The 27,795-nt window shown below is 44.7% G+C and overlaps 1 protein-coding gene across 4 annotated transcripts in view; it reads left to right on the top strand.

The window, feature by feature from the left end:
* RNF213 (ring finger protein 213) overlaps positions 1 to 27,795 on the top strand; it is a 112,172-nt gene that overhangs the window by 25,902 nt on the left and 58,475 nt on the right. For 3 of the 4 annotated variants that reach the window (XR_012328630.1, XM_033846798.2, XM_033846800.2), the window contains 14 exons: positions 290 to 465; positions 1,039 to 1,197; positions 1,531 to 1,733; positions 6,672 to 6,955; positions 7,705 to 7,961; positions 9,126 to 9,323; positions 12,968 to 13,190; positions 13,974 to 14,029; positions 15,173 to 15,326; positions 18,257 to 18,427; positions 23,080 to 23,169; positions 24,314 to 24,436; positions 25,284 to 25,464; positions 27,417 to 27,632. Coding sequence is in view for 3 of the 4 variants with exons in the window: in XM_033846798.2 (XP_033702689.1) it covers positions 290 to 465; positions 1,039 to 1,197; positions 1,531 to 1,733; positions 6,672 to 6,955; positions 7,705 to 7,961; positions 9,126 to 9,323; positions 12,968 to 13,190; positions 13,974 to 14,029; positions 15,173 to 15,326; positions 18,257 to 18,427; positions 23,080 to 23,169; positions 24,314 to 24,436; positions 25,284 to 25,464; positions 27,417 to 27,632 (2,491 nt within the window). In the remaining variant the exon portion in view is untranslated. The remainder of the gene's footprint in view (positions 1 to 289; positions 466 to 1,038; positions 1,198 to 1,530; positions 1,734 to 6,671; positions 6,956 to 7,704; positions 7,962 to 9,125; positions 9,324 to 12,967; positions 13,191 to 13,973; positions 14,030 to 15,172; positions 15,327 to 18,256; positions 18,428 to 23,079; positions 23,170 to 24,313; positions 24,437 to 25,283; positions 25,465 to 27,416; positions 27,633 to 27,795) is intronic. The other variant, XM_033846799.2, reaches the window with a different exon arrangement.

Raw genomic sequence — 27,795 nt, 5'->3', positions numbered from 1 at the left:
TTCCAAGGAGATCTGAAAGAGTGACAGGCGAGTCGCGTGGCTGTCTGGGGACGAGCAAAGGCCCCCAGGTAGAGTGTGGTGGACCTGTTCAGGGAGCAGCAGGAAAGAGGGGCCATTGACAGCGGTGCGGAGAGGAGTCCTGGGAGGCTGTGGTAGGTGGACCAGAAGGCATTCGAAGGTTCTGAGCAGGGAAGGAATGTGACCACTCTGGCGGCTATGAGAAGCATCCCCTGTTGGGGGCAAATGTGGAGGCTGGTCATCAAGATTGGGGTTTGGGTGCTTGTTCCAGGAAGCTGCAACCAAGGACCAGACGGGTGTTTCTGGAGGAAAAGCAGGTGAAAATGAGAAGGCCAAGCCGAAGGACCCGAAGAAGCCAGAGGGGAATAACAGAAATAATGCAACCACCGTGAAAAATGAGAGGGAGCAAAGGAGCCAGAGGGAGAGCTCACACGGAGCTAAGGAGTGGTGGGTGTGACCCGGCTCGGGGCGGCACAGGCCTGGTCCCCACCCTGAGCGGGGGCTGGAAGGGGCCATGTCACCCCAGAGGAGATTCCCACCTTGCCCTCTTGTTGAGTCTTGGGGGAAAGGGGAACACTCAGGAGGTAGGCAGTGGAGGGGCACCTGTTCCAATTCCTTGCTCAGGTGAAATGCTCTGTAATATGGTCCCTGGGGTCCCTGAGGCAGCACGGGCCTTACAGAAGTCAGGAGAGAGGCTGTCACGTCCCAGAGTACTCAGCCACCCCCTCCTGCCACAGCCCTCAGCCCCTCGGAGCTGGGCAGAGATCACCCCCCCCCACCGCGCCCACTGTCCTCCTCCACTGTAGAGGGAGAGCCGAGGGCACCCACACAGCAGACAGCCTGTCTGAAGTGTGGACGCTTTTGCATTTTGTTGGGGTGTGTCTTAGTGCACAGCCAAGAAACAAGGATCCTGTGTGCACACGTGTGCCTGTGTGTGTGTGGGGGGGTGAGTGTGTGTGTGTGCAGAGAGGTAGACTGATCCAGATATAATCGGTGTTTTCCTCCGTGGCTTTCCCCCAGCCCACTGAGCTCCTTGGAAGGAATCACGGTGTACTTCCATGCAATCATTTCAAAACATTTCCAGTTCAACCCCGGGCAACACAAAGTGTTTGTCAGGGGCGGAGAAGAATTTGGGAAGCCCGGATGGAATCATGATGTCTGCGAGATGTACTTCACCGAGTGAGTATATCCCAGTAGGCCTGTAAGGAAATGTACAGAACATCCAGTCTTTGAAATACATTGAAATCATAATTTTTATCAAGTTGATTAACCCTTAGAACTTTGGGAAGATGAATATTTCAAACAACTCTTCCCTATAATGCACTTCTTTGTCATACTTCACCTTGGCCTGTTTTCTGTCTCTGCATGAAAACCATGCCTTGTTCCGGAAACATCCTCTCAGTCAGCATCGATTTATAGCTCTGGGTCTGCACTCCGTGCTATGTTTGAGAAGAATGAAGATTTCTGGGAGAGGATTTTTGGATAACGGGCTGGTGTCCTGTTTATTCACAGAGACCTACATGAGAACGGGTTCCTTGTTGAAGGCAGAACCATCATTTCTAAGCAGCACCTGGATAAGCCCATTCCATACAAGTACGTCCTCTGGCGAGGCAAGGGCCCTGTGGAGTATGAGTTCATTTACAAATGTCAGCAGAAGGAAGGCGAGCACGTGAACCGCTGTCTCCATGTGAAATCTTCCCTTCTGGGCTCGGGAGGTAAGCCTCAGGCTGGGCTCCTGATCGGAGCTCAGAAGGCTGGACGTTCCTCCTGGGGATCAAAGGCTTTCCTTGGCCCGTGTGGGTCCTCTTTGCTTGGCATTGGCTCTGCCCTACCCCCCCAGCTCTATGTTTCATAAACCTGAGCTTGGAAGCATGTTTCTGATCAGGTTGGCTTAACCACTCACAAGAGTAAACAAGGGAAAGGATTTTTACTAAGGGAAAGGAGAGAAGATAGAGCTGCTGGGAAGTAAAGGGACTGGGGCCTAGAGGGGCAGCAGTGAGCAGGGGCAAGGGCAAGGGAAACAGGGCTGCCAGGACCACAAGCCCTTCCCAGATTTCCAAATGGCGACTGTGAATAAGACATCCAGCAGAAGCCATGAAGGGCTGGTCCACTGCCCCCTGCTGTCTGTCGTAAGTGTCACTCTTCTATTTTCTTTTTTTCACTTTATTCTGTTTCTCTTTCTTTCTCTTGTCTGTTATCTAATTCTTCTTTCTGTGCTCTGTTTTCTACTCACTGTATGCAGTGTGTGTGGTGTTTGTGTGTGTGTCAGGTGTGTGTCAGGTGTGTGTGTCCAGTGTGCGTGTGTATTTGTGTGTGTGTGTACATGTGCATGTGTTCTATATAGTGAGTCTATATGGGTTCTACTTTTAGGAACTTGCTTAGATCTTCTTTGTGGCTGACTTCTTGGTCTGTCATAAATATTCCATGTATGCTCAGAAAGAATGGATAATGAATTTTGTGACTCAAAAGCTGTATGTATATCTATTAGATAAAGCCTGTTTAATATTAAAGTCCTTGTTTAAAAAGATCCATCTGTCAGCTTTTGAGAGAGATGTTCCAGTCTGTCACCAAGACCAGGTGCTTTGTTTATTTATTTTTTTAATTATACTCATGACTTGTGTGGGTTAGGAGTTTGGATGGAGCACAGCAGGGCTGGCTGGTTTCTGCTCTCTGACGTCTGGGGCCTCAGCTAGGAAGGCCTGAAAGCTGGGAGTGATTTGCTGGCTGGGCTTTGGAATCATCTGGAGGGGTCTTTGCAGTTGATGCTGCCCGTGGCTAGGACCTCTGTTGGGCTGACAGCGATTGAGGTCAGTGGGGCAGGTGCTTGGTCATTTTGAACTGGCCCAAAGAGACAGAGAAGAAACTAGAGTCATGCTCTCTTTTTAAATGTGCCCAAGTGTTGACTTGATCGCCTCCAAAAGACTCTATTCTGTATGGGCTGACCAAAGAACAGAGCCCTGCGATACTTTCTGGTTTTGCCCTGTACTTGCTGGATGATCCAAACTGGCTGTTTCCATGCTTGAGGTGACCCCTCATCAGACAAGAGCTGATGCTGATCTAATCTTGCCGGAGGAGGTGGTAGTGATTTGGGATAGCAGGTCCCATTTGCTCTTATTTAAGAAGCACTGCCTTAGTCACTTCAGATTTTATCTGGCTGGGTCCTGGTACTTAAGCTGTCAAACCAGATAGAGATGCGCTTTTCAACACAGAGACAATCATTTTAAAGTCCATTAAAAAGATTTTCTTTCCCTTTCTTCCTTCCTTCCTCCCTTCCTTCCTTCCTTCCTTCCTTCCTTCCTTTCTTTCTCTCTCTCTCTCTCTCTTTCATTGAAGTATAGTTAGTTGTTGTGTTAGTTTCAGGTGTACAGCAAAGTGATTCAGTTTTATATATATATATTTTTTCAGATTATTTTCCATTATAGCTTATTATAAGATATTGAATATAGTTTCCTGTGCTATACAGTAAATCCTTGTTGCTTATCTATTTTATATGCAGTAGTGTATATCTCTTAATCCTATACTCCTAACTTATCCTTTTCCCCCTCACTTTCTCCTTTGGTAACCATGTTTGTTTACTTTGTCTGTGAGTCTGTTTCTGTTTTGTAAATAAATTCATTTGTATTATCTTTTCAATTCCACATACAAGTGATATCGTATAATATTCTTCTTTCTCTGTCTGACTTACTTCACTTAATATGATATTCTCTAGGTCCATCCACTTGCTGCACATGGCAATATTTCGTTCTTTTTTAATGGCTGAGTAATATTCCATCACACACACACACACACACACACACACACACACACACACACACACACATATAATGTTTTCTTTATCCATTCATCTGTTGATGGACACTTAGGTTACTTTCATGTCTTGGCTATTGTAAATAATGCTGCAGTGAACATTGGTGTGCATGTATCTTTTCAAAATAGAGTTTTCATCTTTTCTGGATATGTGCCCAGGAGTGGGATTGCTGGATCATATGGTAGCTCTATTTTTAGTTTTTTAAGGATCCTCCATACCGTTTTCCATAGTGGCTGTACCAATTTACATTCCCATCAGCAGTGTAGGAGGGTTCCCTTTTCTCTACACCCTCTCCAGCATTTATTTGTAGACTTTTTGATGATGGCCATTCTGACCAGTGTGAGGTGATACCTTATTGTGGTTTCGATTTGCATTTCTCTAATAATTAGTGCTGTTGAGCATCTTTTCATGTGCCTGTTGGCCATCTGTATGTCTTCTTTGGATAAATGTCTGTTTAGGTCTTCTGCCCATTTTTTGATTGGGTTGTTTGTCTTTTGATATTGAGTAGTATGAGCTGTTTATCATTAAGCAGATTTTTAGGTTGTAGAGTAACTCAGAATTGCCAGATTATTTTCAGATGCTTTTTTCTTAATCGTGATATTGTTCTAGTGTTTTTCAATAATTATACTTTGCAAGCTTTTTAAAAAAATGAGTGTTAAAGCTTTTTCCTTATTGTTGCACGGGCACTTAAACTGCCTACTTCTTGGTGTGGGCCGTTCTATTTAGATGCCCTGTTGGTAGGTTGACATTGGAGCTCCCTGGGAGATGGTACCCTGGTGAGTTGGGTTAAATCAGGAGTTTTAAGCAGTAAGGAGGTCAGTCATAGTAACCAATGGAAGGCCTGATGGGAGTGCCAGGGAGGGCCTTTGTTGGCTTCTGAGGGTCTGGAGGTCACTACTTGAGCCCAGGTGGGGAAGTGTCCCAGCCCCTGACATCATCAATGCAGGTGATTTGGGAGGAGTGTCTGGAAGGCACTCTTGTTGATTGAGAGAAGTTTTGTGCTTTGTTTTATTTGGTGTGGTGGTGGTTTATCTTAAATAAATGTAGTTTTCATCAGTCCCAAGAAACAGAGAGAGAGATGACTTCCCTCCCCTCTTCCCTCCTTCTAAGCCTCCTGTGGGTGCTCTCATTGGTAGAACCCACTGTGGCAAGGCGGGCAGAATGGAGGTTCTGGGCTCCAGCCCTGTGACATGGGGGAGACCCAGACGGCAGATATGTGTGCTGGTGGCAGAAACAGCCATCACGAGCACTCTGTCCCTTCCAGTGCCTTTTTCCTTGTGCTGTGTTTTGCCTGAAACTGATTCTGCTGTGTCTGCATTCCTTGCCTACCCTCTTAGCCTCTCTGCTTTTGTCCCAACTCTTGCTGTTTGCTCTCAAGTTCAACTCTTGCAGCCCCGTCTCTGTTGCGCTGGACTGTTGTTGGTTTGTTTTTTTTTTTCTTTCCATTCAATGTGGTCATCATTTTTTTTTTTTCTTTTGTCCGTGCCGCATGGCTTGCTGGATCTTAGTTCCCAGACTGGTAATCGAACCTGTGCCCCGTGCAGTGGAAACGCGGAGTCCTAACCACTGGACCACCAGGGAATTCCCAATCTAATCATCTTTAATGGGTGAATTTAGCCCATTGGCATGAATTGAGACTGTCAGTGGAAGACTCAACTTTTGACAAATAATCATGTCTTTTCTCTCTACCTTGTTTCCTTGTTCTTTTTTGTACTTTTTCTAACTTTTGGATTTTCTTTCTCTTTTCTCTGGGGGTTTGGAACTTAAATATTTTATTTCTGCTAGTAGATTCTTCAAGGCCAAGACCATTAATGGCCCTCCCTGTCCCACCGTCCTGGCGTCGAGGGTATCCCATGCCCAGGACATTGATTGGTACTCCCTTCACCTCCACAGCACTGGCCATTCCAGGCCAGCAGCTCTCACTCACCTTTTGTCTGGAAGAGCATTTTTATAAAACCGAGAGAGAGCCATTGTGTCCCACACCATATGGAGCAGGAAAAGCTTCCACAGGAGGTGATGCCTGAGGTCAGATCCAAACAGTGATTCCAAGTTATCGCTGGGCAGGGCCAGGATGGGGCAGGGATGGCTGAGTGGGGACTTCCAGCAAAGAGCAGACTGCACAGTGAGGAAAAGGAGACCTGTTCAGAGGCTGGACTTCCTGATTTTCATGGCTGTTTTTATGTACTTGTGTTGCCTCTGGTGCCTTACTGACCTCTTTGCCTTCTAATTATTTGACAATTGATTTTCCTGGGTTTTCTAGGTCTGTACTCATATCATTTCAGCTGGTTATAAGAGCAGCCATGGGTTCAGCCCTTGCCCCATGTCAAGGGCTGTTTTGTCTGCCATGTGACCTGTACCGTCCTTCATGGAGTGGGCACCATGGTTCCCAGGACAGAGGAAATGGGCACTTGCACCAAGTAACATACCAAAATGGTGCACAAGTGCTAGTGAGGGATGCAGTTTCAGTACGAAATTTTTGACCCCTGTGTGGTCATTTTCTAAGGAACTCATGTACCAATTGTGCTGAACCATCTAGTTCGACAAAGACATGTTTCAAGTATTTTCAGGGCAGCTGAATCGTGTGCCTCACTCAATTCACTGTAGGGTGTCCAGGTTATTTGTCCTAAACAGCCATGCTCCACCCAGGGGCCAGGCCCCCTGTTGTTTATCTGTGGATGGGTACCTGGATGGAGCAAGTGTTGGCTGCCTTCCATTTACCACGTTCTGTGACGTTCCTGTCTTTCTTCATCCTATTTCTTCTGGTCAAGATCAGCCTTCCAGGGTGGAGTGTCCAGGTCTAGTGGTTTTGATGCTCCTAAGTATAACATTGTTCTTTTAATCTTAGACTGGCACCAGTACGATGATATAATTTGTAGGAGGCCCCTTGGGAATTTCCAGAGATTGGTGGATTATCTAACAGATCGTAGAAGGAAAGACTTGGTGAAAGGGAAGCAGATCGCGGCTGCGGTCATGCTGGACCGCATTTTCAGCATCCTTGAGACCTGGAATGCCATCAATTTAAAGAACTTTTTCACCCAGTTCCAGCAGTTTTATTCTGTCATTCGGGTGCCCATGATCTATGAAGGAGAAGAACAGCTGTGGAGCACTCTGCAGTACGAAGAGAAGGAGGTACCAGGTCTCAGGGGTGTCAGCAACAGCTCCCTTCTCTTCCTCCTGGGCACTCAGCATCACTCCACCTCCTAGTGGCCAGATGACCCCTAGAATCAGTGGACCAGGTGGATGGGGGCAGGATATTTCAGTCCCTTTTCTCCTAGTACCACCTCTTGGGAATTCTTTGTTCTCCCCATTTTCTTCCTCCTCCCACCTCCTCACCTGCCCCCCTCACTGGTCCCACCTCCTCACCTGCCCCCCTCCCCCACTGGTCCCATCTCCTCACCTGCCCCCCTCCCCCACTGGTCCCACCTCCTCACCTGCCCCCCTCCCCCACTGGTCCCACCTCCTCACCTGCCCCCCTCCCCCACTGGTCCCGCCCCCTCACCTGCCCTTCCCCTCCACCACAAGAAGGCTGGTGCCCTTCACTGCATCTCCACCTGCTGTGTGGTATGGCTTAGGCATTTCTGAGACAGACCTGGAGCCACACCTGAGATGACCAGTATATCCTTATAAGGCTCAGGAGCCCCCACTTGATAGCGCCTCCATCATGCTGAGGCCTTTGGACGTACCAGTGGCGGCACCTCCCAAAGACCCAGGGCGAGGGGGATGCTCAGGGTTTAGTGGGGAGGCAGGCAGTGGGTGACCCCTCCACAGAGCCCTCCCTGCCCAACTGATGGGGAAGTAAGCATAGTGATGGGCAGCTCTTGACACCTCTGGTGGGTTCAATGCCGTGGTTCTGTATCTCCCTTTTCTCCTGGGAGCAGGTGAGAAAGCACCTGTGGGAATGTTTGACAAAGAAAATGGCACCATTTCTGGAAATGAGGGCGGACCCTCTGCCTGAAGACTGCCCGGTGAGGAGTAAATTGAGAATGGGCCTGATTGTCCTTTTCTCAGTGGAAAAATTTCACTTTCTCTTACCGGAAAGTGACCTGGGCTCACTCTGTTGCCTCCTTTGCTCGAATGCCAGTTCACCGGATGCCCTTCGCAAGGATCTGATCCACATCCTTGAAACATCTCAGAGGTAGTGTGTGTGTGTGTGTGTGTGTGTGTGTGTGTGTGTGTGTGTGTGTGTGTGTGTAAAGATTTTCTAGCTCTCTAATGGTTTTTATCTGATTATAAAAATAAGTGCTTGTCAGAGAATGGATGAAGACATGCAAGGAATAAAAACTAGCCGTAACTTTACTGCTCACTGTTGTCGCGTCAGTGTCTGTCCCGCTGGCCTCTTCTAGCCGATATACCAGTTTTCATCTTATTCACGTTCTCCTGAGTACCCTGCTTTTGAGCAGCTTCAAGGTGTCTCATGACTCAGCCCCACGTGCGTGTATCTTGGGGGGGGGGGTCATGGTAAGACAACGAAGCCGGACTTGAGGATGTTTGTGGAAGTACTGTGGGTGCCCTCCCCGTGGCCTCTGCAGTTGCCGTGCCCAGTTCACGAGCCAGAGTGTCACTGCGCTGGGCCCGGAGCACTCGTGGTGTGGAGGCCGCGGCCTGTCCTGAAGGCACTCATGTTTCACTGGGTGGAGGTGCCGCCCCAGAACCCTCTGATGGTCCCAAGGTCTTTTTTCTGGAGCTGTTTGAATTGAACTTTAGGGTGATATTGGGCAGCCTTCTCTGAGCAGTCAGTCTTATGGAACACCTGCCTTGTGGTTTTACAAATTTAAAACACCCAGTTAAACCCCGTTCATTTTGAAAGAGAGAAGAAATGCTGGCAAATATACAAGTGTTTCCAGGTCTTAAGAAACATCCGTGTTTTGTGATTGTAGGGAACATGCCGTGTATTATTTATAGGCTCCTTCCTTACATGTAAAAAGTTGCTTTATATGTAGATTTACTGTTGCCAGATGACCTGGGTTCAAGCCCCAGCTCTGGCACAGGGGCCCTTGCATAGATCACATGCCTCTCTGAACCTCTGTCTCCTCCACTGTCAAGGAGGATGGAAAGATGCCACCAGGAGTTTGCTCTGGGGCTTCGAAAGGGCCAGTTCAGTGCCTGATGCTTTTTGGGGGTGCCGAGGGGGCCCCTGAGGTTTCTCCCTGATCTGGTCACTCTGTGCTCAGACACCCGGAGCGCTCTTATCTTATGCTCTGTGCGAGGAGCTGTCCCTTCGCTGGTGGGTGTCAGACCCCCGGGGCTGGCCTGACACTGGCCGTGCTAGGCTCACATGGGATCTCTGTTCCCTTTCTAGCTGGCGAGCATCCATGGTAAACCTGTGCCAAATGTGCATGGACAGAAAGGTTGACCATTGGGTGTGTGCCCTGCCTGTGCTGCACCACTGCATGGACCTGTCCTCACCAGCCCAGGACTCAGGCGTGCAGCCCGAGGACACCTGGGCAGCCCTTGAAGGCATCTCCTTCTCGGAGTTTCGGGAAAAAAGAGCAGATCAGTAAGTTACAGACCTGCACTTAACATATGTAAATCTTGGAATCATAACTGTGCTTCCAAGATCTCCAGTGGACTTTTAGTACCCACTCATTCCTGCTTTTAGTGATGGAAGTAATGTATCACTTCTTTTTAAATTACTTCTTTAAAGATTTTAGGGGATTTCCCTGGTGGCTCAGTGGTTAAGAATCCGCCTGCCAGTGCAGGGGACACGGGTTCGAACCCTGGTCTGGGAAGATACATGCCTTGGAGCAACTAAGCCCGTGCACCACAACTACTGAGGCTGTGCTCTAGAGCCCATGAGCCACAACTACTGAGCCTGCGTGCTGCAACTACTGAAGACCACGTGCTTAGAGCCCGTGCTCCACAACAAGAGAAGCTACCACAATGAGAAGCCTGCACACTGCAACGAAGAGTAGCCCCCTCTCCCCACAACTAGAGAAAGCCCGTGCACAGCAATGAAGACCCATCGCAGCCAAAAAATAAATTAAATTAAATTTTTTTTAATTAAATTTTTAAAAAAAAAAGAATTTTAAACAAGCAAGAAATACAAAGAAAAATACAAAAATGGCCTGCAACCCCAGAGCTAATCATTGCTGTTGACACTTTGGCCTGTGTATTTGCAGGGTTTTGTCCAAATGTCGATATGTGGGTGCTTTATATGCTTAAAAATCAACCACAGGGCTTCCCTGGTGGCGCAGTGGTTGAGAGTCCGCCGGCCGATGCAGGGGACACGGGTGCGTGCCCCGGTCCGGGAAGATCCCACATGCTGCGGAGCGGCTGGGCCCGTGAGCCATGGCCGCTGAGCCTGCGCATCCAGAGCCTGTGCTCCGCAACAGAGAGGCCACAACAGTGAGAGGCCTGCGTACTGCAAAAAAAAAAAAAAAAAAATCAACCACAAAAGATAGATTATGTATTTTTCTTACAGTTTTATTGAGATATAATTGACCTATAGCACTGTATAAGTTTAAGGTGTACAGCATAATGATTTGACTTACATCACAAAATGATGACCAACGATAAGTTTAGTGAACATCTATTATTACCTCATAGGTGCAAAATTAAAGAAATAGAAAAAAAGTTTCTCCCTTGCGATGAGAACTCTTAGGATTTCCTCTCTGAACAGCTTTCATATATAACACAGAGCAGTGTTCATTATATTTATCATGTTGTACGTTATATCCGTAGCATTTATTTATCTTATGTCTGGAAGTTTGCACCTTTTGTCTGGTTTCATGCAATTCCCTCCTGCCCCGCCTCTATGATAGATTATTGATTCTGTTTTATCCTGTTTTCCAACCTTCTTTTTTTCATTTAACAGTATATTGTGAACGATTTTTTTTGCCAGTAAATATATACCTACTTTTGTAATGACTGCTTAGTGTTGCAAATTTGATTTAGCCGGTTCTCTGTACCTGGACGCTTGGATTATTTCTGCACTTTCGCTTTGTAAGCATGCTTTGATGCACTTCTTTGTAATTTTCCCTGTCCAATTATTTCCTCAAGATAAATTCCTGAAAGTAGAATTTCACAGGTCAGAGGCTTTGCACATTGTAGGTGCACATCTTGAGGTAGTGAAGTACTATTTTGAGGCAAGGAAAGATTTCTTAGAGAAGACACAGAAAGCACAATCCATAAAAGAAAAATGGTAAATCAAATTTAAGTACAAAAGCTAAATAAAAAATACAAATTCAGTACAAAAAAATTAATACTAACACTTATTTCCAAGCACAGATAACATCCCCCATTTACTTTGTTTTTTGTCAAAGAAACTATTCCAAATCTCTCATCTGCCCTCCCCGCCCCTAATCCAATAGGATCTAGCCTATAGGTTTTTAGGGATTGAAATAGTGAGTGAGCTGAATTATTTCTTCTTCACTATTATTGGAACGTTTTGAAATTAAAGCCAAATTAAGATTATTTATATAATTATATATATTTTAAATTGCCCTTCAAGGGGCATTTATCTAGAAGACTGACTATCTAGAAGAAATTTAGCTGGAGAATGACAAACATTAGCATTGGTCTTAAAGATCGTGTCTTTTAGGCAAAAGTGGCCTTTAGTATGTAGTGAAGCTTTATCCATCCATATGTTTCGCGTAGCCTCTGTCGCTTCTGTGTCACTCGGCTGTATTTACTTTCCCATTGTCATCTTTTCGGGTCTCCAGGACAGTGTTACAGAACAGCATAATTTAAAGACCTTCCCCAGACTGGGTTTGCATAGACTGTTTGATCCAGGGCGCTTGCTTATTCACGCATCAACATGCTTAGTTCATAAATTATTGCACCCACGATGGAAAACAGTATCAAAAGTTAAAAAAAGAACTGCCATAGGATTGCCATAGGATTGCCAGCAGTCCTACTTGTGGGTATGTAACCCAAGGAAATGAAATAAGTATCTCAAAGAGATATCTGTACCCCTGTGTTCATTGCAGCATTGTTCACAATAGGCAAGATGTGGAAGCAACCTACGTGTCCATCAACAAATGAATAAATAAAGCAGTGGTGTGTATATGTGTGTGTGTGTATACATATATATGATGTATATATACTTGTGTATATCATCATATATATGTATATATGACGCAGTATTATTCAGCCACAAAAAAAAGGGAATCCTGCCACTTGCAACACATGGATGGACCTTGAGGGCATTATGCTAAGTGAGATAAGTCAGATAGATAAAGGCAAATACTGTATGATATCACTTATATGTGAAATGTAAAAAAGTCAAACTCAGAAGCAGAGAGTAGAATGGTGATTACCAGGGGCTGGGAGGTGGGGAAAAGGGGAGATGTTGGTCAGAGTACAAACTTCAGTACTCTGAAGAGAAATTAGTTCTGGGGAGCTAATGTACAGCATGGTAACTATAGTTAATAATACTGTATTGTTTACTTATAGTAAGCTAAGAGAGTAGCAACTTTTAAATGTTTTCACCACAAAAAATGTTTTCACCACAGAAAAGAAATGGTAACTATATGACACAATGGGTGTAGCTATCAAGTAATGCTATGGTGGTAATCATTTTGCAATAAGAAAGAGTATCAAATCAACACATTTAACCTTAACCGTAACACAGCGTCATATGCCAGTTGTATCTCAGTAAAGCTGGAAAGTGCTTAATTTTGGGTGGATTCTTTTATTATTATGATAAAATATACCTAACCTACAATTTACCGTTTTAATCATTTTAAGTGTACGGTTCAGTGGCATTAAGTACATTCACATTGTTATGCAACTGTCACCCCCATCCGTCTCCAGAACTTTTCATCTTGTAAAACTGAAACTGTGTCCCCATTAAACAACAACTGTCTACTCCCTCCCTCACTACCAGCCCCTGGCACCCACCACTCTACTGTCTGTCTCTATGAATCTGGCTCCTCTAGGGACCTCACATAAGTGGAATCAGAGTATTTGTCCTTTTGTAAGTGGCTGATTTAACTGAGCATCATGTCCTCAGAGTTCATCCATGTTGCTGAATCCTTAATATATTATTGTTTACTTCTCATTTGATTGAGTTCTTAGCATTTAAATCATTTTTGAAATCAGAACTTTTCAGATCCCTTCTAACATAATTTTAACTAACTTGGTCTGTTTTACTGATCTCACTGTTGCCCTTTTTTTCTGTTCCAATTTTCCCTTATATAGGAAACAATTACTCCAGCTAATGGGAAAGAACAGACATTTGCTAAATGTGGATGAGTATCTGTTCCGATCCTGGTTCAGTTTGCTCCCTCTGAGTAACTTGGTTCATTACATGGAAGACCTCATTGACTACCTGAGTTACTCACCCCCTCGTATCCTGGACTGTCTTCTAGGGACTTGGTACCGGCTTGAAGGACTTGAGGAAATCTCCAACAGAAATTCCCAGGTTTGTTGTCTGGAATCGGCTCTTGAGTCCTTGCTTAGCAAAAGCAGATCAAAACCGAATCAGTCAGAATGTGTGATTCTCCTTTTCTGAAAACCTGACAGGGTAAAGCATTTAGAAAAAAGAGAACCAGGAGGGGTCAATATTTCATAGGGTAAAGGGTTGATTTACTTGAGTTATTCTGTTTCAGTAAATAGAACTCAATAAAACAGTAGCCTTTGGGTATGTGTGATTGTGCAGGGCAGGGCTAGAAGTTATTCTGAGTATTGGTCCACTTCCTAATTGCTCTCTGTCCTTTCCCATTTTGGGGGTGGATAAAATGGTATTATTGTATTTTTAAAAAAATATTTATTTATTTTTGGTTACTTTGGGTCTTAGTTGCGGCATGCAGGATCTTTTGTTGCTGCGTGCGGGCTCTTTGTTGCAGCGCACAGGCTTCTCCCTAGTTGTGGCACGTGAGCTCAGTAGTTGTGGCATGGGCTTAGTTGCCCTGTGGCATGTGGGATCTTAGTTCCCTAACCAGGGATCGAACCTCCATCCCCTGCATTGGAAGGCGGATTCTTAACTACTGGACCACAAGGGAAGTCCCCAAAACAGTATAATTTTAAATCCTGAGTTTTATTTGTAGAAGGTATAAGATTAGTACTTGAGCCCCTTAAAATTTGTTTATAGAAAGAAAATAATTATTATGCTCTATTTATGTTGGATTTTGGGGGGTCTGTTTTAGCAAAGATGGTGGCATCATGATTAAATCCTCTCTTTTTTTTCTTTTCTTCCCCACCCTAGAGTATTAAGAGTACTTTTGAAATGCTGTTGCACCTCCTGGATATGTTTCGGGAAAAGTAAGTAGAAAAGTAAAGTGTAGTCTCTCTCCTCTTGCACACGGTTATCGCCTACTGATTGGCTGTATCCCATATTTGCTGTCATTAATGGAAGGTCATAAATTAATATATATCCCACTTCTTTTTTCTAGGTATTAATGTAATTATGCTACTTTTTAAAAAAGGGAAAAGCATAGAAATCAGCTGCTAAGATTTTGGTTTATTTCCATCTGGTCTTTTTTCCTGTGCATTTTTGTCATTTATTTTTAAGTGATCACCATCATATTACATATTCATGCTTGCATCCTGCATTTCGTCAGCATTTAGTCTTCAAATTTTTTTTACAAGTCAGGGAAGTTGAAAATAAAAATCAAAGTTAGCTTTCCGTAATCATCTGAGATTACTTGCTCCTGCAAATTTGTGTGACCTCTGATACCCAGAAGGCACAGTGTACCGAATGCAGAACAATAGAAATGTACCTGTGGGAGAGAAGGTATTTTCCGAGATACTTGGAGCACTGCCAGGATCACCTCATCTGAATTAGTAGGGTGTTCAGGATGGAGGTGGGGGTGTCAGGTCTTCATTAACATCAAGCACCTGGGGCTTCAGGGACCCCACCTAATTCTGTGTATTACAGAATTGACCCAGGTAATTCCTTTCTCATGCTGCCTTCTAAACCCCACTCTGATCAACTCCCTAACTCTCAGCTCTGGTCATGTGTCAACCAGTAAGCAAGTCCACACAGAGCGGGAAGAGATTTCATGCACAGGATATCCCAGGATATATTCTTCTAGCATTTCTTTCTCTTTCTCCCTCCCTGTATCTTCCTGATTTTTTAAAAAATTTATATGGTATTTGAATCTTTGGTAATATGCATCCCTAAGATTTTTTTCAAACAAAGGAATACACTTGGAAATAGTTTAACTTGCTTTTGTTAAAATAGTTCAGACCATGGAGGCAAACCAAAAGGACTTTGTTTCCTTTTTATCTTAATCCCAAGTTCAAGATAGATGGAAATGTCCTGGATGTTAACCTATATGGGATCAAGTACACGCCTTCCTTGTAGGTGTTTTAAAGGGAAGGAACTCGTCATGGATAAGGGGTACTGTTTTCTCATTCCTCCTAAATTACTTCATTGATTTCTTTCAACTCTTTGTGGGGTAGGATTCTTGAGGAGCCCTTGATACAGTCCTACTTGACTGTGTGCCTGAAACTTCACGAAACTACCTGCAGAATAACAAAAGAATACACGTTTTATGAGATGCCTGCCTTATCTGCTGAGATTGTTTGCAGAATTATTATACTTAAACTTCTAGTGGTAAGTGGAACACGTACACGTAATGTTGTACCCAGGAGAGCTATGGAACCTGAAGCACCCTCAGTTCAAAAAGGAGATAGGCTGGGGCTTCCCTGGTGGCGCAGTGGTTGAGAGTCCTCCTGCCGATGCAGGGGACACGGGTTCGTGCCCCGGTCCGGGAAGATCCCACATGCCGCGGAGCGGCTGGGCCTGTGAGCCACCGCCACTGAGCCTGCGCGTCCGGAGCCTGTGCTCCGCAACGGGAGAGGCCACAACAGTGAGAGGCCCGCGTACCACAAAAAAAAAAAAAAAAAACAAAAAAAAAAAACAAAAAGGAGATAGGCTAATTCTAGGATTGCTGGAATGACACAGAGTGGCTGATTGTGTCATCAGATATTTGTCAGTACCTACTTGATGCCAGGTTTTGTTCTGTGCATCGAGGCTATTTTGGTGAACTAGGGTCTGCGTGCTTGCTCTCCAGGGCTTGCGTTGGAGGGAAGGAGGCAGTGCAGGATCTCAAGTGTAGAGTATCAGCTGTGACTGGGTTAATTCAAGAGCTCTGCAAGTGGCTGGGACTTCAGGCAAGGACCTCCCCACCTAAATGCATATTCATGCCTAGTCTTTCCCACCTGAGCTTTATTCCTGTTCACTGAAACTCAAATACAGTAGCGAGGTCCACACACCTAAGTGCCCACCTTAGAGCCTTTCCACACAGGCTCCATCTCCCTCATCAAGCTGTAGGGACATCCCAGAGCTCTGTCCCCCCTCGCTCCACACCTCCCAGAGGTAACCACTCTCCTGATCTCTACCACCACGGATTAGTTTTGCCCATCTTTGAACTCTTTCCTTTTTGTGTCTGGCTTTCTTCACTTGACGTGACATCTCTGAGTTCCATCCATGACGTTGCTTGTTGTGCGCAGCTTATATTTTCCCATTGTTTTGTGATCTTCACCAGCTTGAGTTTGAGCTTCCACATGAAGGTGATAGATGATTTCATATTTAGATCGACCAATTATTTGTTAAGCATTTGACACGTCAGAACTGGGACGTTAGTGATATAAAATAATTAAGTATATGTTTTAACTTGTTCCTTTTCGTTTTTCTTCTTTAAAATACCAAGGATACATTTAAAAATAAACATTATTGGTAAGATGATTGCTTTCTCCTGAAGTGGGTATTATTTAAACCATCATAGGCAGGTGCCAACGTCTAGATAAACTGTGTTCAAGAAATTTGAAATTTGTCAGTTACTTAGGGTATATGTCCCTGTAGAAATAACTATCTTAAATGTTGGTTGGGATCTCAGATTAGTGCAATCCACAGTCTGATCCAAATACTCTACCTGTGCCATAAAAGCAGAAAGCTTTGCAGAACTGAAATTAAATAAAACCAAAGTATATGAAGAGTTTTTGCAGAGCTTTTGGTTGCATGCTGACATAAAGGGTTGATAGGATTGATAGGACATCAGATCGAGAAAAACAAGGAGCAAAGCTGAAGGTTCTAGAGTAGATTTTCAGACTTGGGTTATCCACTTACGTCCATCATCTGTGCTGGGTGCAGGGGACACCCAGATGGAGAAGACAGGTCCCTGGCAGCAGGGATGCGTAGGAGGGGGACCATCCTGTGAGCACATAATTGCAGCACAGTGGCTTAATGCTAAGCTGGAGTGTTGATCAGGTGCCCTGGGAACAAAGGGCCTTCGGAGGGGCTGACGTTCCCACAGGGCGAGAGAGCAGCCCGTGCAGTGTCAGGGAGGAGAGGAACATGCTGCTCCGGAGGACCCACAGGTAGCCTAGTGTGGCTGGAGATGGAGCTGAGATCTAGGCAATGCCAGATCACAGATGGCATGCACACCCTGCTAAAGCTTCCAGATTATTCTAGAAGCTGTTGCACCATGCGGGGATGTTCCGCATGGGTCAGCGTGTCCTGCTTTCAGCTCAGAACTGTCGCTGGCCCTTGCCACCCACATCCTGAGTGCTATGCTCCCGTCACACCTGTACCCCAGCCCACCACTCCCATGCTGCCCAGAGCTCCCCGAATCTTTCAGGGAAGAACTGCCCCCACCAGGCTGGGTACAGCACCCTTTATGTGCCTTGAAAATAGCTTGTGCTTTCTCATCTTGGCACTTGCTCTGGTTACTGACCGTGCTGTCAGCTCCTTGGGCAGCTGCCTCGCCACCGCGTCTTTAGCCCTTGGGCCAGGCATCTCTGGAGGGAGGGAGTGACACCAACAGATTCAATTTTGGGGGGTCCTGACACACAATTTGAGGGGCTCAGTTGAAGCAAAAGGAAACACACACAGAACTGGGAGAGACCTCTAAGTGGGGCTGATGGCTGGGCTGTATCTGCTTTGTGGTAAAGGTGCTTCTGGTGAGAAGGAGAGGGAGAGAGGGAGGGAGGCATCCTTGGAGCCCTTGACCCCGGGGAAAAGGGGCTTTTCAGGGAGAGGGAATGAAGGGAGAACCTCAAGGAAAGAGCACCAGTGGTTGGGGACGTGGGTTTACCTCCTGGCCCGCAGACCAAACATGTCACTGAGGAGCAGGGTTTACACTAGCTCGGCTTCTCTGAACTGCTGGAGGCTCTGAGCCCTGGGTGCCTCCTTCGCACCCTGTCCAGAGGAAGCTTGTCAGCTCTTCCTCGGCTCAGAGCCCAGGAAGTCTGTGCATTGGCGAGGCAGAGTTGCCTCTGTTAACAGTTGCCTGGGGTCATTTGTTGGGGCATCCATGCCACTCCTTCTCCTGCCTCGTTCCCCCATGCTGCCCACCCAGAGTGAAGCCGAAATGTTCTGGGGAAATGAAAGTGCTATGAATGTGCAGGCTCTGGCCAGGCCGGTGAGTCTGAGCGCACAGGTGGTGTCGGGCGTGCAGGGGGGAAGGGAGTGGCATCTGGCCGATCCTTTGGGTCCACAGCGCAGGGACAATTAAACTCTCTGTCTCTCACTTGTGGTGACAGGATTCAGCAGGAGGACAGGGAAATGAAACTGGAAAGAAGAATTCAGTAAAAACAGTCTTCCAGGGGACTCTCGCCGCTACAAGATCTTGGCTTCAGAGAATTTTTCAAAAGGGCATATTCCAGACTGAGTATTCGTTTTCTGTCACCTTCACTTACTGCGAGGAGATTGAGGTAAGCCCTGCCGAGTGCAGGGAACCCAGTGGGTCTTGTTTGCAGAATGGGCAGCTGCTCCCCTAACAGGACCCAAGGGCACGGGCACCCTGGTGGGTGGGCCATGGTCCCCACACCGATGGTGAGGCTGCTGAATGGTGAGGACAGACCTTGTTGGGCTGGCGGGGAGGGGCATTCGAGTCTGATCCAGTGCTGAGGTTATGAGTCAGGTTTATGATGTTGAAAGTGGAAGAATAAGATGGAAGCAAGAGCTACTTGAAAGGGAAACTGGGCAGAGTGGCGTCTGAATGTGAGGAAACTGGAAATCAGTTCCAAAATGTTGGGAGGCAGGGAGGGCTTCCAGAAACCGAGGTGTGGACAGAATCTTGTGCCACTGAGGAGGAAGAGGGAGGGCCTAAAGACTGTTGGCTCCAGGACAAAGTTCTAGAAAGTGATATAAGCAAACCAACCAAATGGCCCTCTGACGTCATCAAACCAGACTTCAATAGGCTGTTGCCTTCCAGGGATACTTTAATGGAGTCATTATAAAATCATATAGCTGAGACTGTGCATGAGCAGAGACAAATGACTCTCACTCCATCTCAGACTTCTTCAAACTTATTACCTATCTACACAGAGGGGAGAAGATCATTAATCCAAATACCCAGAGCCCAGAACTCTGACCACTCACCCTCACCGGGGCAGAGTCTAAGGTCAAAACAAGGAAAACATGCATACATCTTGAACTTGGTTTAGAAGTTTTGCTGTTGGCAGTGGAATGGGTGTAGCAAGTCTGGAGCTATGTTGTGTGTACTCTAAGGCTGAGCAGATGGACACAGGGTTGCTGCTGTTGGAAGCCCAGGTTCTTTCTTACTGGAGGAGGGACGTGTGGACCAGGGGAGAGAGGAGGCGGTCTGTGGTTTGGAAGGAGCTAGAGGTATAGTGTGAACTCATGATTTAAAAAGCAACAACAGGTAAAAGACCTGTACTAATAAAACTATGAGACACTGATGAAAGAAATCAAAAATGACACACACAGATGGAGAAATATACCATGTTTTTGGATTGGAAGAATCAATATTGTGAAAATGACTATACTACCCAAAGCAATCTACAGATTCAATGCAATCCCTATCAAATTACCAGTGGCATTTTTTACAGAACTAGCACAAAAAATCTTAAAATTTGTATGGAGACACAAAAGACCCTGAATAGCCAAATCAATCTTGAGGAAAAAAAAATGGAGCTGGAGGAATCAGACTCCCTGACTTCAAACCATACTACAAAGCTCCAGTAATCAAGACAATATGGTACTGGCACAAAAACAGAAATATAGATCAATGGAACAGGATAGAAAGCCCAGAGATAAACCCATGCAACTATGGTCAACTAATCCATGGCACAGGATGCAAGGATATACAATGGAGAAAAGACAGTCTCTTCAATAAGTGGTGCTGGGAAAACTGGACAGCTACATGTAAAAGAATGAAATTAGAATACTTCCTAACACCATACACAACAATAAACTCAACATGGATTCGAGACCTAAATGTAAGACTGGACACTATAAAACTCTTAGAGGCAAACATAGGAAGAACACTGTTTGACATAAATCACAGCAAGATCTTTTTTGACCCACCTCCTAGAGTAATGGAAATAAAAACAAAAATAAATAGGACCTAATGAAACTTAAAAGCTTTTGCACAGCAAAGGAAACTATAAACAAGACGAAAAGACAACCCTCAGAATGGGAGAAAATATTTGCAAACGAGTCAATGGACAAAGGATTAATCTCCAAGATACATAAACAGCTCATGCAGCTCAATATTAAAAAAACAAACAACCCAACCAAACAATGGGCAGAAGACCTAAACAGACATTTCTCCAAAGAAGACATATAGATGGCCAAGAAGCACATGAAAAGCTGCTCAACAACACTAATGATTAGAGAAATGCAAATCAAAACTACAATGAGTGTCACCTCACACCAGTTAGAATGGGCATCATCAGAAAATCTACAAACAACAAGTGCTGGAGAGGGTGTGGAGAAAAGGGAACCCTCTTGCACTGTTGGTGGAAATGTAAGTTGATACAACCACTAAGGAGAACAGTATGGATCTTCCTTAAAAAACTAAAAATAGAATTACCATATGACCCAGCAATCCCACTACTGGGCATATACCCAGAGAAAACCATAATTCAAAAAGACACATGCATCCCAATGTTCATTGCAGCACTAGTTACAATAGCCAGGTCATGGAAGCAACCTAAATGCCCATCGACAGACAAATGGATAAAGAAGATGTGGTACATATGTACGATGGAATATTACTCTGCCATAAAAAGGAACGAAATTGGGTCGTTTGTGAAGACATGGATGGACATAGAGGCTGTCATACAGAGTGAAGTAAGTCAGAAAGAGAAAAACAAATATCGTATATTAACACATATATGTGGAATCTAGAAAAATGGTACAGATGAACTGGTTTGCAAGGCAGAAATAGACACAGATGTAGAGAACAAACGTATGGACACCAAGGAGGGAAAGCGGGGGTGGGGTGGTGGTGGTGGTGGGATGAATTGGGAGATTGGTATTGAGATATATACACTAATATGTATAAAGTAGGTAACGAATAAGAACCTGCTGTATAATAAATAAATAGCAACAACAGGGGCTTCCCTGGTAGCACAGTGGTTGGGAGTCCGCCTGCCAATGCAGGGGACACAGGTTCGAGCCCTGGTCCAGGAAGATCCCACATCCGTGAAGCAGCTGAGCCCCTGCACCACAACTACTGAGCCTGCACTCTAGAGCCCGCGAGCCACACTATTGAAGCCCACGTGTCTAGAGCCCGTGCTCCACAACAAGAGAAGTCACCACAATGAGAAGCTGTGCACTGCAACAAAGGGTAGCTCCTGCTCGCCGCAACTAGAGAAAGCCCGTGCACGGCAACGAAGACCCATCGCAGCCAAAAATAAATAAATAAATATTGTAAAAATTAAAAAAATAAAAAGCAACCACAGTTCCTGACTCCATCCACTGAAAGGGCCTCGAGATTGTGACACCGAGGTCCGTGAGCACACCCAGAGCCCTAGTCATGGCTTCTAAATGTCATTTCCCGTGAAAAACAAACCAAAACAAAACCCCCCCAAACCTGTGCTTCTGGAAGGAACAGCAGATTCTAGAGGTGGGGCTGAAGAAGTGAAAGGCCAGCCTGAAACACCTTGTATTGCCAGAAAGTAGAAGTGCTTGAAGTCTAGTGGTGACATGTCACAAGGAGGCAGGACTAGATCCAAGGTGATATCCTAGGTTAGATCCTGGACGGTAAAAGGATGTTCATGGGAAAAAAGTGGTGAAATCCAAATAAAGCCAGTGGTTTTGTTCGTGGTAATCTAGCAATGCTAATTACTTAGCTTTGACAACTGTACTATGGCTACATAACGTGTTAGCACTCGGGGAAATTGGGCTGAGAGTATCTGGAACTCTCCATACTATCTCTGCAGTATTTCCGTACATCTAAAATTATTACATTTTTAAAAAAAGGAGACAGAAGCTAGCTTGCAGGGGTTCCCACTATCCAAATCTGAGGCAATTGGAGTATCACAATGAGTAATGACCAGAAGAGGATTATCATGTTAGAGATTATCGTATTAGGTGGAGTAAATCAGACAGAGAAAGACAAATACCATATGCTGTCACTTACATGTGGGATCTAAAATACAACACAAATGAACTTATTTACTAAACAGAGACAGACTCACAGACGTAGAGAACAGACTTGTGGTTACCAAAAGGGAAAGGGGGTCTGGGAGGGATAAATTAGGAGTTTGGGATTAACAGATACAAACTACTAATATATAAAATAGGTAAACAAGGCCCAACTGTATAGCACAGGGAACTATATTCAATATCCTGTAGTAAACCATAATGGAAAAGAAAAAAACTTTGTCATCATCATAACAGAAAGGAAAACAGAAAAGGCCAGAGAACTCTTCTAGAAAAGAGACATGGTAACTAAATGCAGTGTTTGTCCGTCAGTTGGATCCATGACCCAAACAGTCAGGAAGGACACCTGTGGACAATGAGAGAAATGTGGACATGGACCCTTCCTCGAGAAAGGTCACACCCACGTGAACTGGCCTCAGCATGACACCTGTACTACCATGTGTAGCAGAAGGGACATGGTGTTGGGGATGCCTGCCCAGGACTTATGGGCCAAGGGACATGACGTCTGCAACTTCCTTCCGATGGTTCAGCAGAGAAAATGCCTATTTCTAGAGAGACTAAAGGGAGCACAAAAGAGAAAGAGATAAAGCAGTCGCTTTAAACACTGGGGAGCCTAGCTGAAGGTATATGAGTGTCCTTGTGCTGTCATTGCAACTTTCTGTTAAGTTTGAAACTTCTTGAAATAAAACAATGGAGGGAAATCCTTTCAGGTTAAAAACCAGTTACACAGTGGAAGAGACTGTAGAGATGACCTGTCCCAGTCAGGACCCTTCGTTTTATAAGGCTAAGGTGGGTTGCCCTGACACACCAGTGACACAGCAGACCATTGACAAAGATGAGTCAGAACCCAGGTGTCTTTGAAGCGCTGTGCATAATCATCTTCCTTCATAGAATTCCACTGTGGCATCTAGGTGTCCTAGTGGCTGTCCCTTACATGTGGGTTTTGCAGGTCTGGAGGCGACTGGTGGAAATAAACTTCCCTGCAGAGCATGGCTGGAAGGAATCCTTGCTGGGGGACATGGAAGGGAGGCTCAAACAGGTACTGAAAGTCGGGGGATGTTCTTTTTGGAAGTCGGTAAAACCAGACCGTGAGAAGCAACCAAGACACGTGATGACTGCATTTGAAGGGACAGGGCATGGGGTTCATATGACTCTGTCATATGATTTCTGATTCAGCCTTAATAGTTTGACTGCAGATGGTATTCCAGAGAAGAATAAGGGCACAAGGTCTGGGCACCAGGGGAACCCTCAGCATGCATGGGGTTCTAATTGGCACTAACCCTATATGCGGTGGCTCTAAGTGGCCTGTTGGTGACAAGAGCCTTATTAAACCCAGTGACAAGTGGGGACAACACAAAATTGCTCCCCATTTTTAATTAAGGCCTGTGACCCTAGAAAATTCGGGTTTTAAAAAACGGGATATGAGGGTTTTCTACGCAACTGTTAAATGGATCTTTTTAGGAAAAGAGAAGCAAAGAAGAAACCTTTTTTAATTAATTAATTTTAAAAATTTATATTTTTGTTATACATTTATTTTATTTATTTTTGGCTGCGTTGGGTCTTCATTGCTGCGCAGGCCTTCTCTAGTTGCGGCGAGCGGGGACTACTCTTCGTTGCAATGTGCGAGCTTCTTATTGCGGTGGCTTCTCTTGTTGCAGAGCACAGCCTCTAGGCGTGCAGGCTTCAGTAGTTGTGGCACGCAGGCTCGGTAGATGTGGCACGCAGGCTCACTAGATGTGGCTTGCAAGATCTAGAGCGCAGGCTCAGTAGTTGTGGTGCATGGGCTCAGTTGCTCCGCGGCATGTGGGAATCTTCCCGGACCAGAGCTTGAATCCATGTCCCCCGTACTGGCAGGCAGATTGACAGCCACTGCGCCACCAGGGAAGCCCTTTTTTTTTTTTTTTTTTTTTTTTAAATTTACCTGCTTTTGCAAGCTGCTGAGCCGGATGCTTTTTCTGCAAAGTGGGAATTTTAGCCTTCTTGGTCTTGTTTGAATTTTTGCCTTGTTGGTCTAATGGTTAGAGGCAGGGAGGACATGCTTAGCATGGGATGGGAAGAAGGTCAAAATAATGGGGAGCTGATACAGTAGTAGGAAAGTGAAAATTACTAGGGTGTTTTCATTCCATAGTGTCTGAGAGTGCAGCACCCCAAACCTATAACACCCTCATCTTCCCTTCTTGCAGGAGAAGCCTCTCTCCCAGATCTCTGCCTTCTGTAGCACTAACTGGGATGCTTCAGGTGCAGAAGACAGTGTGTCGAAACGCTTTGAGATGTGTGCCATTGAAGCCGTGAGCTCGATCTGCCAGGTGAACAACCTTTCCCACTCAAGAATTGCGTTTGGGTTCACACCTGCCTTCTGTCTTCATCAACTAAAGGCTATTAAGTGCCGCTGGTTCTGAGACCCTGCACCAATGCAAAGAATGGGCTCTGGGCATCCCCCTCCCCAGCCTGAAATCCAGTACCCTGTACCCACTCCTTGAAATGCCACTCAGCTTCCTGCTACTGCATGGTATCATAGCAGTTAACGGGTGACCTCCAGAAATCTCACAGGCTGCTCCTAAATGCCCCATTATTATCATTGCCACCTACCCAGCCTTTGTTTTATTGCTTGCTAATAACACTTGCTTAGCATGCAGTAGAAGACCCCAAAGGTTAGCAAAGCATTATGGAAGAAAAATGTATGAAGTTGAAAAGATTTTATCAATTCACTTAGAAAGAGAATTAAAATTTATGTGTTGTTTGTAGGTAGCTTTACAAGAATTACAGTTAGGAATACAAAGGATACCAGTATTAATGGTTTACTTGTATTATGTTTGATGTTTTTCATAATGTGAAAGTCCCAGGAAAAATGTAGAAACTGGCATTGAGCCAGAGGAAAGAGGGGTGACTTGTGGGTTGTGTCTGTATCTGTCTGTCGGTACCTGTTTCCGCATCCCCAGTATTCATCACTTACGGAGACAGTGCACAGGAAAATGGAAGTGCCCTAAGAAAAGTTAAGCATTTTATTTATAATTGGTTTTTTTGAGGCTTTGTAAAACTAGTTATGAGGGATTTCTGAAATGCTGTTGGGTGGGTAATTTACTTCTGTTATTCAAAAACAAACCAACCAGAAAAACCTTCTAAATATCCCTCTCTTTATTCATTTTCTTGTAGTCTCAGACCAGTATCCTTGAGAAAATCTCTTATAACGACTTGAGGAAATGTGGCACCCTTGTGTCTGCTGTGATCACTAAGTCCTGGCCGAGAAGTAGAGGGGAATTTGTAGATGACTTAGGTGAGGTTTTGAATCACCTGCTCACTTGGCCAGAAGTCAGTCATCTCCTCAAGTTGTATGGTATGTTCACAGAGGGTGCTGGGAACATGTGCTCTGTCCAGTGGTGCCTCCTGACCCAAGGGTAGGGCAGAGTATTTGACCTGTGAGTCAGTTCGAATGGGTTGATGTTTGCCAAAAGAAGCAGCCTGGATGGAAGGACCCAGGAAGGTTCATAGTATCTTGTATTGTAATTGAGAGCTAACACTGAAATCCACCATTCATAGAATAGCTGCTGAACACCAGCTACCATGCTGATGTCTTATACTTGAAGTGGTCCTGAGGCTCCTCAGACAAAGAAACTGAGGTGGAGAATGTAATAGGACTTACCCAAGGTCTTGCCAAGAATAAGTGTTAAGAACTGAAATCAAAACCCAAGTGTGTCTGAGTCTAAAACCCTCTCTTTGTTGTTCTGAGATCCATATAAATGTCCGATCCAATACTGGTGACCTTAGCAAAAACTAAGTACTGCCTGATTTTTCCACCCGTACATTCCATGACCCAAGCGTTTGTGACCAAAGAGGGAGAGATGTGTATTTCCCTAAAAACATTATATTCAGGTTTATGTGTGAGTCGTTAGATTCAGATCTAGTGGAAAAGCACCACAGTTAGATTATTTTGCGTCTCAGTTTCATCAAATTACTGGGACAGCCTTAAAACAAAAAGCTAAGTTTCTTCAATGGCAGGGTTGTTGTAGCGATAAAATAAGAAGATTGATGTGGAATTCCTATGTAATGATTAAAAACTACTCATTTGAAAATATTACATTTGTGTCTTTTAAATTAATAGACCTTATATTTTAGAGCAGTTTAAGTTGATAGAAAAATTGAGCAGAAAGTACAGAGATTTCCCATATTTAGCCCCTCCACACACACAGTTTCCTCTATTATTAATGTCTTGCTTCAGTGTGGTACAATTGTTATAACTGATAGGCCAGTACTGATATGTTATTAATAACTAAAGACCAATGTTTACATTGGGTTTACTCTGGTACTTTCTGCGGGTTTTGACAAATGTTTAAGGATGTGCATCCACTATTACCGTATCATACCGAATAGTTTCACTGCCCTAAAACCTTGTGTTCCACCTGTTCATCCCTCCCCTCTCCCCTCTTCTACAGTTGTGCCTTTTGCAGAAAGTGATATGGTTGGAATCACACACTCTGTAACCTTTTCAGATTGGCTTCTTCGTTTAGCAACATGCATTGAAGGTTCCTTTTCATACCTCACTTCTTTTTACCACTGAATAATGTTCCATTATGTGAATGGACCACAGTTTGTCCATTCACCTACTGAAGAACATCTTGGATACTTCCAAGATTTTGCAATTGTGAATAAAGCTGCTTTATTTGCTTTTAATGGCATGACCCAACTGTATGACCCTAGTATGACTGGGAGAGAAACCTTCTGGTGGTTAAGTATGTTTGAAAATTTTGCCCTCTAAATTGATCCTAAAATTCACATTCAACATTTTGCAAGATAGCCAAGATGTGTAGAGTATAGCCATTACACTGATGTTTATCTTGTTTCCATGTGCTGTGATGATGCCTCCTTAAGACCACGTAGATAACCCTCACGGGGTGTCAGTGCATCCCTAGTGCAGTTTATTTTTCTCTAAGCGTTCTCAAGATGGGAGATTTTAAAGGCGGTGATGTCTAGTTTAAGAAAGATATTCAGTATACTGAAGAGGGCACAGGTTTAAAATAACTGAGAAATGTGGTTCTCCTGGCTGACTTTGGTCATTTGAGGAATCGTCTTCATGAAGAAGGAAGTCCTTTGGGAGATGAATTTGGGTGAGATGTAAACCTCCTGGGCAAAGCAGGATCGAGGGATGTGAGAAGCACATCTGGAAACACGGAATGACTCTGCTTTATTGTATGGAAGTTGGGTCAGAGCAATGAGGAAGTTACTGGGAATTCAATAACGTGGGAAGGAAGTGGGATGCCCACGTTTTAACTCTGTTCTTAACTTGATCAGGAACCAATGACAAAATATTAGAAAATATTACCGATGAAGGGAAGAAGTTGATGGCCACTGCTGACTCTGTGTTCAGAAAAGTTACTAATGACCTCATCAGTGGAGCGATTTTAGTTGGACAACTGGAGCTGATCATAAAACACACCAATCAGTTCCTTGACATCTGGCAGTTAAGTAAGTTGAGATGTGGACTTCAGGCTCATGAGGGGTTAGACGGTAAGAAGCGTCTCTGTTTGCCTGTGTGTCTTGTAGAGGGGCGATCTTTGTCGTCTTTATGATTAGTGGCTCTTCTCGCCAGGAAGTTGACAGGCGATGGCTTCTAATCCTTAGGAAAATAATGGGAAAGTGATAAAATACTGACTGTGTCAGAGCACTGGCT

This window comes from Tursiops truncatus, chromosome 20, assembly GCF_011762595.2.
Source record: "Tursiops truncatus isolate mTurTru1 chromosome 20, mTurTru1.mat.Y, whole genome shotgun sequence".
Taxonomy (NCBI): domain Eukaryota; kingdom Metazoa; phylum Chordata; class Mammalia; order Artiodactyla; family Delphinidae; genus Tursiops; species Tursiops truncatus.
Note: the sequence above shows the minus strand (reverse complement) of the source record. Positions and strands in the feature narration are given on the sequence as shown.